The 12,036-nt window shown below is 40.5% G+C and overlaps 2 protein-coding genes across 2 annotated transcripts in view; both read right to left on the bottom strand.

Annotated features, from left to right (window-relative positions):
• The window catches only part of LOC106653243 (semaphorin-1A), a 210,555-nt gene that overhangs the window by 159,592 nt on the left and 38,927 nt on the right, over window positions 1-12,036 (bottom strand). The gene's annotated exons all lie outside the window — the stretch shown is intronic.
• On the bottom strand, window positions 2,276-5,821 carry LOC111694033 (ankyrin-1-like). The gene has a single exon (XM_023460624.1). It carries the CDS (start codon window positions 5,819-5,821, stop codon window positions 2,276-2,278), a length of 3,546 nt encoding a protein of 1,181 aa, XP_023316392.1.

The raw sequence follows: 12,036 nt of genomic DNA on the forward strand, positions 1-12,036 counted from the left end.
ATTAACGCAGTAGCTAATACAAGCAATACATAAGTCAATATACATTGTGTTGCATATATCATTCAGTTCGTAAACTTTTCGATTTTTATCATACGTCAAAATTTGCTACGTGGAGCTTAATTAACGTTTACACATCAATTATTACGATATCGATGTATGCTTGCGTATACGTTCTCTCTCTCTCTCTCTCTCTCTCTCTCTCTCTCTTCCTCTTTCGTGTGAATTGCTTTCTGCTATATGTCAAATCGAAGGCTTTGCAGCGCATAATTGATATTTAATTTCTGCTTACAGATGTAGATTAGTGTTCGATATACAGTTTATATATTTGCGGAATGTATTCGCCTGTACGGAGGTAAGAGTAATTTATATCTCAGAAAAGCCCCCTAGCATAAATGTCCAATATTTGGTGGATAGAGACTCCATTGCATATTTCTTAGCTTTTCGAAATGCTTTTTGTGCGATAAAATGCCTCATTTTGGATACTAGTGTGTGGTAAAATGCCTGGTTTAAAATGAAACCTATTTTTCGCTTACTATTTATTGCATAAAATTTTGTATGCAACACGTGCCCAGCTTTTTGCGCACAGTATGTATGTATAAGGGCTATTCCACAACAGGTGTTGCAGGCCCAAAAAATGAAGTTGAAACTAACCATTTACTCTTCAAGAACACAATCAAAAATGAAAATCCTGATCACCACAGCCCCCTAGGTCCAACCCTCATGGGTCTACAGGGGTTCAAAGTTGGATTTTCATGGTATGAGGATATTCTGCTTCTTACTCTGCTTTTCTGGGGGGACATAAGAAAAAATTTTTAAACCATGTTTTTTCATGTAAAATTTGATGTAGAATTCAAATCTGTACTCAGATGAGACATTAATAACCTCAAAACCCCTTGAAATAGAAAGTATGGTGTAATAGGACATAAATGTCAAAAAAAAAATATGTTCGTATACCTCAAATCAGCCCATATTGTAATATGTTCATCGATACACCAAAATACAACTTCTGATAAAGTTTGGTAACTGAGTCTCCATTACAGATCATTATGAAGCTTTTGAAAGCCCAAAAAACATGGTTTTTTCCTCATTTTCCATGTTTTTTGCCTCTTTGCTAGCTACCAAATTGTCTCTATTAGAGACTCAGTTACCAAACTTTATCAGAAGTTGTATTTTGGTGTATCGATGAACATATTACAATATGGGCTGATTTGAGGTATACGAACATGTTTATTTTTTTATTTTCATGGTCTTTTACACTATTTTTTCAATTTTAAGGGGTTTTGAAGTTATGAATGTCACATCTGAATACAAATTTGAATTCTACATCAAATTTTACATGAAAATACATGGTTTAAAAATTTTTTCATATGCACCCCAAAAAAGCAGAGTAACAAGCAGAATATCCTCAAAACATAAAAATCCAACTTTGAACCCCTGTAGATCCATGAGGGTTGGACCTAGGGGGCTGTGCTCTCCAGGATTTTTATTTTTCATTGTGTTCTTGAAGAGTAAATGGTTAGTTTAAACTTCATTTTTTGGGTCTGCAACACCTGTTGTGGAATAGCCCATAAAAACACCACTCGTGGCGGCATGGGCGACACTCGTGTCTTTTTCCGCACACTCGTGCCCAAAAACGCTTTTTGGGCACTTGTTACATAAATAACTAGTATGCAACACGTTCCCAGCTTTTTGCGCCCAGTGTGCGAAAAAAACGACTTTTGAGCACTTATTGTATAAATAACTATTACAATACTCGTCCCATGGGGAAACTTTTGCTGCGCTCGGGACCTAAACTACGCCATGCCAAAAAGTGTTAATTATGGTACTCGTATCGTAAAGTACTATTCTGTGGCTAATTAATTTAATGTTTTACTTTAAATTCTACCTCTGTTGCCTGAAGGAGAGGAGCATTGAAATGAATATATAAGACTGGAGTGAGTTGGTTTATAACATATTTTATTAATATTAAAAATTTACAAAGTTACATTAGAAGTTGAAAAAAGTTATAAGTATTATTACAATTTTTATATATTTACATGGATATATAATATTTAATGTCCAACAAAGAGATTTTGGAGATCCATACGAGCTTAATTACTGTTTTTAATTCCATATATTAAATTATTATAAATTGATGTTATTATAAGGAATTCGTTCGAATTCAAGTAATTTGTTACAATTTTACAATTAGTTACAATTTTTTAATACTGTTTACAATTTTTCGTTATCTACATAGTCATGATAACAAAAATAACGAGACATCACGAGTTGTTGCCTATCGTAGGGCTGCCAAGCAAATATTATATAAATCCTCGTTCTTTAGCTTCGCAATAATCATTTCACAGCAGAGAACTGGCAGCTGGTAACGTCTCAGTTCATAGAAAGCATCCAGTGCCCACGGCCAGAAAAATCCCCTCGACAGTTTTTCGCACAGATGCCGTGCACAAACCTCCCTGTGGTCTTCGGAAAGATCCGACAATTTGTTCAAGCGCGCTACCTCGACGTAGTTCTCATATTTTAGTTGTTTTGCCGCCTCTTCCGGTCTTAATCGGATAAGGTCGTGAAGCGACAGACTAGGATTAACCATTATCTCTTTCGATTTGCTCACAAATTCTTCGTCGTCATACCAATATTCGTCAAGATCCACTGACTTTTCAAACAATCCGTACTCGGAGAACAAACCCATGATATCCAGGGTATTGTTACGGTCAAATTCGTATCCTCTTTTCTCGAGACGTTCAACAAGAACCACAATTTTTGACGATAATGATAATTTAAATCCAAGCCATTCACGTTCGTCCATCTCACTTATCGATCCGAATCTCTCGACGAAAAAGCTCTTACTGGGAAAAACGAAGAAGGACAAATCGGCGCCCCGATCCAGGAGTACATCGACCGCATTCAAGAACAGATTCGCTACGGCCCATTGTAATGGCGTCCGGCCGTTCTTGTCTTGGACATCGACTTGCACCGGCCGATCGACCTTTTTGCTGGCGTAAAAGAATAACTTGAGCAATTCATCGTCGTCGTAACGATCCTTGCTGATGACATGCAACGGTGAGAATCCATTCTCGTCTGCCAAGTTGGGGTCGGCACCTAATTTCAGCAGATACTTGACCACCTGACCGTTTCCTTTAGCCAGGGCTAGGTGTAGCGGCGTCCGGCCCAACTTGTCCCGGGCGTCGACCTTGACCGGCTTCTTTTCTTCGTTGCTGATCTCGATTAACATCCTCACGCGGTCCTCGTCATCGGCATACTTGCAAACTGTGTGAAGAGGAGTCGATCCCTCCCAATCGACTAAATTCATAGCGGCGCCCTTTCTCAGAAGCAATTCTGCCACTGCCCTGAGTTCTTTTTTGACCAGTGCATGGTGTAGTGGTGTAAAGTCGCACATGCCCCGAGCATCGATCTGCACCTGTCGATTCTTTTCCTCGCTGATTTCAAACAACATCTTAGCCCAGTCGTTATCGTCATCGGCCATGCAAATCAAGTGCAGAGCTGTCGATCCATCTTTATCGGTCACATTCGGATTGAAGCCTCTTCTCAGCAGTAATTCAAACAGCTTTTTATGTTGGTGACTTATAGCATGGTGGAGCGACGTTTTGCCTTCGTTGTCACGTGCGTCGACCTCGACCGGTCGTGTTTGCTTGTCGCTGATTTCGAAAAACGTCTGCAACAAGTCAGCGCAGTCCATCTTTCCCGCGCTAATCAAGTGCAACGATGTCGATCCTTTTGCGTTGGCTAAATTCAGATCCGCTCCTCTTCTCAGCAGCCATTCAGCTATTTGTTCGTGGCCGCAATTCAAAGCCAAGTGCAATGGTGTGCAGCCAAATTTATCTCGGGCGTCGACCTGGATCGGCTTATTGAATTTGTCACCCATCTCGAATAACATCTTCACCAAGTCAACATCGTCGTCTTCTCTCTGACATACAACATGCAAAGGAGTACGGCCCTCTGCGTTGGCCAAGTTTGGATCGGCGCGTCTTTTCAACAGCAATTCGTTCAGTTTCTTGCATCCATGGAACAGAGCCAAGTGTAGCGGCGTCGAGCCCTCCTCATTCTTGGCGTCGACCTCCACCAGCTGATTTAATTCGTCGTTGATCTCGAAAAATCTCTTTCCCAAGCCATCATCGCCGTTTTTTCTCTTGCATCTTGCATGCAAAGGAGTAAGTTCATTATTATCAGCTAAATTCGGACTAGCGCCACTTCTTAGCAAACATTCTACCAAATTGATGTTTCCTTGGTATATTGCCACGAGTAATGGTGTCCAACCCTCATTGTCCTGAGCGTCTACCTGAACCGTCTGATGTTTTACGTCGCAGATCTGAAATAACATCTTTGCCATGTTTTCGTCGTCGTCGTCACTACAGCAAATAATATGCAAACAAGTCTGCCCTTCGTCGTCGACTAAATTCGGACTGGCGCCCCATCTCAGCAGCAGTTCGGCCAAGGTTTTGAGGTTATCGTCCAATGCCCGATGCAACGGTGACTCGTTCGATTTGTTCCGGGCGTTGACCTGCAACGTCTGATTTAACTCTTTGTTGATTTTGAAGAATGTCTCTGCCAAGTCATCCGTGGAAATGAAGTGCAGAGGGGTAAATCCTTCTTCGTCGGCATCATTAGGGTCGGCACCCCTTCTCAGCAACAGTTCAACGGCATTTTTTTTAAGATTCTGCAGAATCAAGAGCGATGGTGTGTCAACCCGATAGTTGGAACCGTTGGCCTGGTGTATGTTATTGAGTTCGATGTTTGCTTCGTTGTTACTCGGCACAGCCAAAAACAAGTGCAATGGTGTGTCACCCGCTATATTCCGAGCGTTGACCTGAACCGTGTTAGCGAGTTCGTCGTTGAAGGCGAAAAATTTCTCCAATAACTCGCCCAAGTCACTGTAGCAGCATAGCTTGCAAATGAGGTGCAATGGAGCATCTCCATTTTTGTCACGCAAATTTGGATTCGCACCGTGTCTCAACAGCAATTCCATCAGTTTCTTCTTCCTGCCCACCAGAGCATAATCTAACGGTAAAAGGCCATCACGGTCTATGGTGTTGACCTGCAACGCCAGATGTTTCTTCTCGCCGATCTCGAAAAATGTCTCAAGAAAGGCATCATTGTGATTTCTCTTGCCAAGCGTGTGCACAGGAGTTACTCCGTCCACACTGGCTCTAAGCAGATCGGCGCCTCTTCTCAGCAGCACTTCGGCTACCTTCTCGTGGCATCTGGATAGAGCCAGGTATAGGGGCAGGTAATTTGGATATTTCGCGTCCGTATCTTGAGAGAAGCCCTCGTTTGGATCTTGCCCGAGTTCAAGAAAATTTTCGACAATGGTGTCGAGACCATACCAGCAGGCCACTTGAAAATGCGTTAATCCATCTTCGTCTATGTAATTTACGTCAAGTTTTTCGTAAATTTTAAAGAGATCAGAGATTGTGGCGGGATTGGCATCCTGCTTAGCCGCACGATGGACTGGCGTGGTGCGATGCAACAGTGGCTTACCATCTTTATCCATCTCGGGCGCGTCTTTGTAGCCGCTGCGAGCCACAAAATCTATGAATCGTTCCCCTGGTGCCTCGCTGGCGTCTTCATCTGCGTCTTCATCTGCGCCTGTAACAGATTCCATCAAAAGCCAATAAATCACTTCTTTCCGGAAGAAGTCTAGAAGATTTGGAAGTTGGCCTTTCCAATTATTGATGACGGCAACGAGTTGATGAAGAAATTCACGTCGATCCTCTTGAATCTCCCACGTGGCATTTTTCGACAAGTACCCGTACACTTCTAAATATTTTCTATCATTATAGCTTACACTGGATTCGTTTTTGGACATGTTTATACGCACTCACGAACACAAAAAAACACTAAAAATTACAAATTTCAATTTTTTTTCGCTAATTTAAAAACACGTGTCGATGAGACCACTTTTAGGTTGTGTATTCGTAACGCGATCTGAACGACTCGACATGCGGAATTGAACTGCTTAACTACTATTACATATTGAAGTTTGAAGACTTTCCAAGATGAAAGAGAAAGTTGGGCTAAGCATCGTTCACTAGATTCGGTGCATTAAACATGCGCAGTAAAAGTACCCTAGCCAAACCAGAGATAAATAATTTATTTTTTCTAATAAACAATTCGTTTAAACGAAAATGGGAGATATTGGCAGTATATTTTTAGGGTATATTTAACTTTAGTTTGAGTACATTTCCTTATCCGATAGCTTTGAAAAAAAACAAAATACGGCTATTTTTTCAATTGTATAGGGCGATTCAGGTAAGAAGTGCATCATCTATATGTGGAAATCCGAGAAACTTTTAACTTTCCGATGAAAAAAAAACTTTTTTTTTTTGGAGCACGCATGCATAATATGCTTTTTTGTCAACTTTTGGACTTGAAAAGTGATAAAAAAAGCAAGGCTTATGGTTTTAAGCAATCGATCATTTTTTTCAAGCAAGCAGTATGATAATTTTTAATTTTTTCCGTTTTCGCAGTCCAACTGAATGTAATAAAAATTGAAAAGGACTGTGATTTTTTTAAATAAACTGTTTATAGTCGATGCCAAAAAACGAGCAAAATCATAAACACAGTCAAGCATTACAAAGAAATGAACACAAGTTAGATGGACGCATCTTATAATGTTAACATATAGGAAGCATTTCACGTCAACTCACCCAGGCTACACCGTATTATGTACTCAAATCGCGCAATATCTACCTAGCTATAAAATTATCCATTTTTTACTACGAATTTGAAAAGAGCAGAAAATTTTACGTTTCAACATGCTTTTTTTTAATATTTCGCTATCAAGTTAACGATTTGAGCAGACTCGATTTTATTTAGATGAGGTATTTTATGTGCTGCAAGCGGTATCTACAAAATAGTCTACAGGGTGCTAAAATAATCGTAGAAAGCTCTATTTTTTTTTTAAATTTCTGGTTGAAAAAAGAACTTTGCGATGATACAAATTTAATTTGGACTAAAAAATAATGTAGTCCACGTGAACGTTCAAAAGATCCAGTTTTTCGGTCATTTAAATTGTTATGCTTTAATGCGACTATCAACTGGATATTGACGCAGATGGATTAAGCAACTCAAATCCATTATAATATATATGGATTTAAAGAAGACAAAATTTCCAAGAAATGAAAAAAAAATTCATCTTGATTCGATGAAAATAGACAGAGATAAAAGCATTTGAAAATTTACGAAATTTCAATAAAAATTGTTATTGCGATAAGTATAATGCGGAGCGTACTTAGTCCATTTCTGAGAGATTAGAGGCAAATTAAATTTGATCGTCCTGCCAAAATGTCAAAAATAACCCAAATTAAAATTGGCTTGGGGCGCGAAGTCAATTTTTTCCACCTTCTGAGTGTCCTATCAAAAAATGTGTTATTTTTAGTCCGTTGGCCCGGCATAAATGTTGTATTCAATTCGATGTAACTTTTTTTCCTTAAGGAGCACGTGGTCCCGCGACGTCTCAATCGATTCGGTTTCTCAAGACCTTTAAGTCTCTAAATTTTGGTAGAGAACGATTAATCGATCATCTCAGAATATTCGATAAAGTATGAAAAACGTAATTTTGTAAAATTCGAGTTCCCGTTACATATTTAAGGATTGGGAGTCTTGTGACGAGGGCACTGCTTGGACATAATTTTTTTTGAAAAATATAACCCCTCAACTACCCACAAAAAATTTTTCAAAGTGCTTGGTGAATCGATCATTTCTAAATATCACTAAGAAATTATAAATCGGGCCCGGTTCCTTTTTACAATGTGATAAAATCGTATGAAAATCATTTTATAATTCAGTATACTCCATGTTACATTCGTAAAATCTAATAACATATACATGATGACTTTCAATATAGTTTATAATAATAGAAGTATAGTCACTGATCCCGTTTAAATAATTACAGTTCGAGTTCCACATCGGTTCCTTAAAAGTTAAAAGTTTCCCGGATTTCCACATATATGCATCTATAAATTTATAGATCAGTTAAAAATGTTCACTGTGTACTTGAATGTCTTCTGTAGGTTGTAATAACTATAACTAGGTTTTTTGAAATTCGATTCGACTTTATCGTTTGAATTTTTTTGAAAGAGAATTTAAAATTTTTCGAAAAAAAATTTAAAAATCATTTTGATTCCCACTTTCTTTTTAAAATTGTTTATTTTCAACAATATTGGCCAGAAGGGTATTTCTATACACCCCCACTCGACAGACCCAATTCTTTGGAAAATTCTTCGTTCAGCAAAGTTACCGGATAAATCAAGTTTAATGAAAATCAACGTCACTGTCTCAGCGCCGCTCGCGCGCAGCGTCGACAAAATAACACTACGATTGATTGACAAGGCACGAGGCGTGCACATTTACTATCTACGATCTTGGTGCACGCGCGCACACACAGACAGAAAATTTAGAAACTGAAAATTATTCGAATCTCCCCTCCCGCAACATATATAGAGTTGAGCGCCTCCGAGATCAAGTTCAGGCCACGAGACTTGCGCTCTCGTGTGCGTCTACTACCGAGCGAGCAAACCGAACGATCAGCATATATATAAGATGTATAACCTTCTATACGTATTACGTACGTTCTCGGCTTCTGACTCGGCACTATGTGGCATATCACACAAGCCATCTATCCACTATCAAACTCAACCCCTCCTCCTCCCTCAGCTTTTGTGCCTCTCTCCGCGCACGGAGCGCGACTAATTTCGACGTTAGCTCCCGTCTAAGCAGTGACGCTCTTCCCTGTATACACCATCCTACTCCTCCTCCTCCCACGCACGTATACCGCGCGCACGAGATGCTGCCAAATGTAAGTTTGCCGAACTCGCGCGTAATTGTATATTACGCCCGCGCAGATGTAGGATGTATACGTATACTGCGCGTGGCGGCGCGGGCGAAGTTGTACTCGCTTATAACTGACACATGAGTTTGCGATTCCAAGTGTCATGTGCTGGCTCGTCAAAAAATTATACCTCTGACATTTCGCGACGATCGTACGATAACGAGGCACGACTACTGCTGCTGTTGCTGCTGTTGTTGTCCAGGAGACGACGCGGGAGCGGAAATATTTTTTTTTCTCGACAGTAATGAAGAATTTGCAAAGAAAACTACCGCACAAAACGATTGTCTATTGCGACCGAGGTATAGAGTATAACAAAAACATAAAAAAAAATGCGCCGTCTCCCGCTACAAATCGCAAACAACACAAAAATAATGACAAAGATACCATGCGCTTATATGTGTACGAGCAACTCGGACGAAGGCAAAATATACTCGGTGCAGGAAACAACACAGGGATCTGCATGCATATAAAAAGGTATATAGTCGCGGCAAGAGTCAAGCTAAAACAAGCCATCTCTCGGAATCGTCGAAAAAATAAGCGGAAAAGTAAAAGCTCGCCCCCGAGACTTTTGTTTTTTTTTTGTTTTATGTATATAGCTAGCTGCGCGCCGTCCGATGTCGGAATATGTATATATATATAGGCAACAGCCAACTAGTAGTATTTTTTATTCCGGAATATCGTGGAAAACAAAAGGATGCAGGCACAATCTTATTACTACCTAGCTAGTCTCCGACGAGCAAATAGTTGAGATAATGATAAAGAGAGAGAGAGAAAAAAAGGGAGAAAAGCGCGCGTTCCACATAATGAAAGTCTCTCTTCGCGTTCGTGTACGTGTGCCTGAGCGCATTCACGAATACACGCACCCATATATAGAATACCTAGCGAACGGATGAAATTCGCGGGGGAAAAATCGTCCCACAGGGAAGTACAATGGTTGCAGCGCGAGAGCAAAAGTCGTTTTCGAAGGGAGTATGAGAGGGCTGTGTGCGCGCGAGCTTTAGGAAAGGATCGATTTTTCGCGCGTTTAACGTCGCCACATTCATTGCCGAATCGTCGTCGTCGTCGTCGTAGCACATTTGGTAGAAAGATCGATGTATCGTACCATTTCGCTTAGAGTTGCTGCTGCTGCGCACAATGCGTACAAAGTATAGCCCGTCTAAATTTTATTTTTCCATTTGAGAGCTGCCATGCCCTGTGCGCACTGCCTCTTGCACTGTGTGCTGCTGCTGCATTTTATTGCTTGACGCCTTTTTTACACCTATATATGCTACCAGTTATGCTGCACAATTTCGCAGCTGAAATGTATTATACGCGCTTCTCCGTGATATTCATCGATATAGATGCACGCGCGAGAAGTACCCGATTACGTACCTCGAGAAAAACGGATCTACTTTTGGACGTGCTGGGGTAGGAGTAGGTGGGGAGCCAGAGGAGCGGCAAAGGGAGCTAGAGCTGCGCCGAAGGAAAAAGCAGTGCTCAAGGCGTTGAAAAGCTGACAAGGGACACGAAAACATTGAAAATGCTCGTCGCCGTCGACGTCTACCGCGCGTCGCGCAAGTGCTACTCTTTATTTTCCAACTATATATACGTATTCGCGCGCGCTAGAGCGGGGCAACATGTCTTTCCTTCCTACATATATACAGAATACGCGGCAGGGCAAGAATCGCTGACGCAAGTCTGAAATTTCGTGATCTTGTCGCGCAGCAGCAGCAGCGAGCGACGAAAAACAGCGCGATCTAAAAACGCTTTTTGCGATTTTCCATGTGCCACAGCAGTACGCGATTTTGCGCGTTGATCTTTTTTCATTTTACACCTCACTTTTCGGCTGACACTTGATGTGAAACGTATATGTGCAAAGAGAGAGAGAGAGAGAAGAGAAAAAAAAGAAACATTTTACAAGGATATATTCGAAATTCGCTGATTTTCGAGTCCGTATAAAAAAGATAAAGAGAATTTATAGGATAAGTTTATGAAAGCTTTTCTCGCACGCGCGTGATGCTCGGCAACTCGACGACTTGATGCGTATAATACGCTGATTGAAAAGGGTACATAGAAAAAAAAGAGCTCTCGTACATTAAATGATAAAATCAATGCGCGATTCAATTTCATTTAAAAGCGAATTTTTTGGTTCGATTTTGTTCCTTTGTTATTTTATTTATTCACGTTTCTCTTTATATTTTTTCTTGATGAAAAATTTAAATCGATCATTGGGTACATGTTTTATTACGAATGCGATCGTGACATTAATATTTAATAATTTTAACACTGATAGCTTGCACTTATTAGACATGTACACGGATGGATACTGTAAATTATTAATTGAATTTTCAAAATTATCGTAAATTCGCATCGATATTGCAAATACCACCCTAAAATAATTACAATTTTCATATATTATACGTTTTATGTATCAAAGAATTCATAACGTTAATCACGAAGCCAAACGTTAGATCATTAAAAAAACTGTTAAAAAGAAGTAACTTGTACAATAGCGAAGAGCAAAAAATGCTCACGCTCATCAGAGATCGATCACTCGCGCTCAAGTTGCAAACGGGCTGGAAATGTAAAAAAGGCACATTCACCCACCCTCACACACGTGTGCATCGTGTATACGGATGAAAGGCACACATGCACGCGCGTACAATAATATGCATAGAGGGATCCGATGAAATGGAAAAAAGAAAATCAGGCTCGCTGTGTGTGAGCGCTGCATGTGCGAGCGGATTGCACATAGCAAAACACGCGCGATTATGTTCTCTCTTTTCCCTCACTGCGTGCGTATACGTATACGTCTCACGCAGAAAAAGAGCCACGAAGCTCGCGCGCGGACATTTATTTTTCTTCTCTCTCTCTCTCTCACTCGCCCTTTGTGCTTGCGACCTCGCTCATCGCTTCCTTCCTGTCATTCGAATTCATAGCCCGGCGCACGCGATTTTCGCCAAGATCTGTTCTTTCATTTATCAGCGTTTTTCAAGCGCGCTCCGCATCATATACATATATCTCCGGGCATTGACGAATTTTCGACGTCAGCACGCGCAGCTAGTCGACGCGACATAATAAAAGAAAAATTGAATATCCATTAGAAATTTAATAATTATAATACATAACGGAGCACTTGTGTTCCACCCCTATCTCTCCTCTGCTCTCTTACAACTTTTGAACGGATAAAACGTATCTCCCGCTAGGAATCC

Source organism: Trichogramma pretiosum, unplaced genomic scaffold (genome assembly GCF_000599845.2).
Source record: "Trichogramma pretiosum strain Unisexual culture from Peru unplaced genomic scaffold, Tpre_2.0 scaffold30, whole genome shotgun sequence".
NCBI classification, from domain to species: Eukaryota; Metazoa; Arthropoda; class Insecta; order Hymenoptera; family Trichogrammatidae; genus Trichogramma; species Trichogramma pretiosum.

Excerpts from the sequence above, each read along its gene's own strand:
- LOC111694033 (XM_023460624.1), bottom strand. The coding sequence starts at position 5,821 with ATGTCCAAAAACGAATCCAGTGTAAGCTATAATGATAGAAAATATTTA.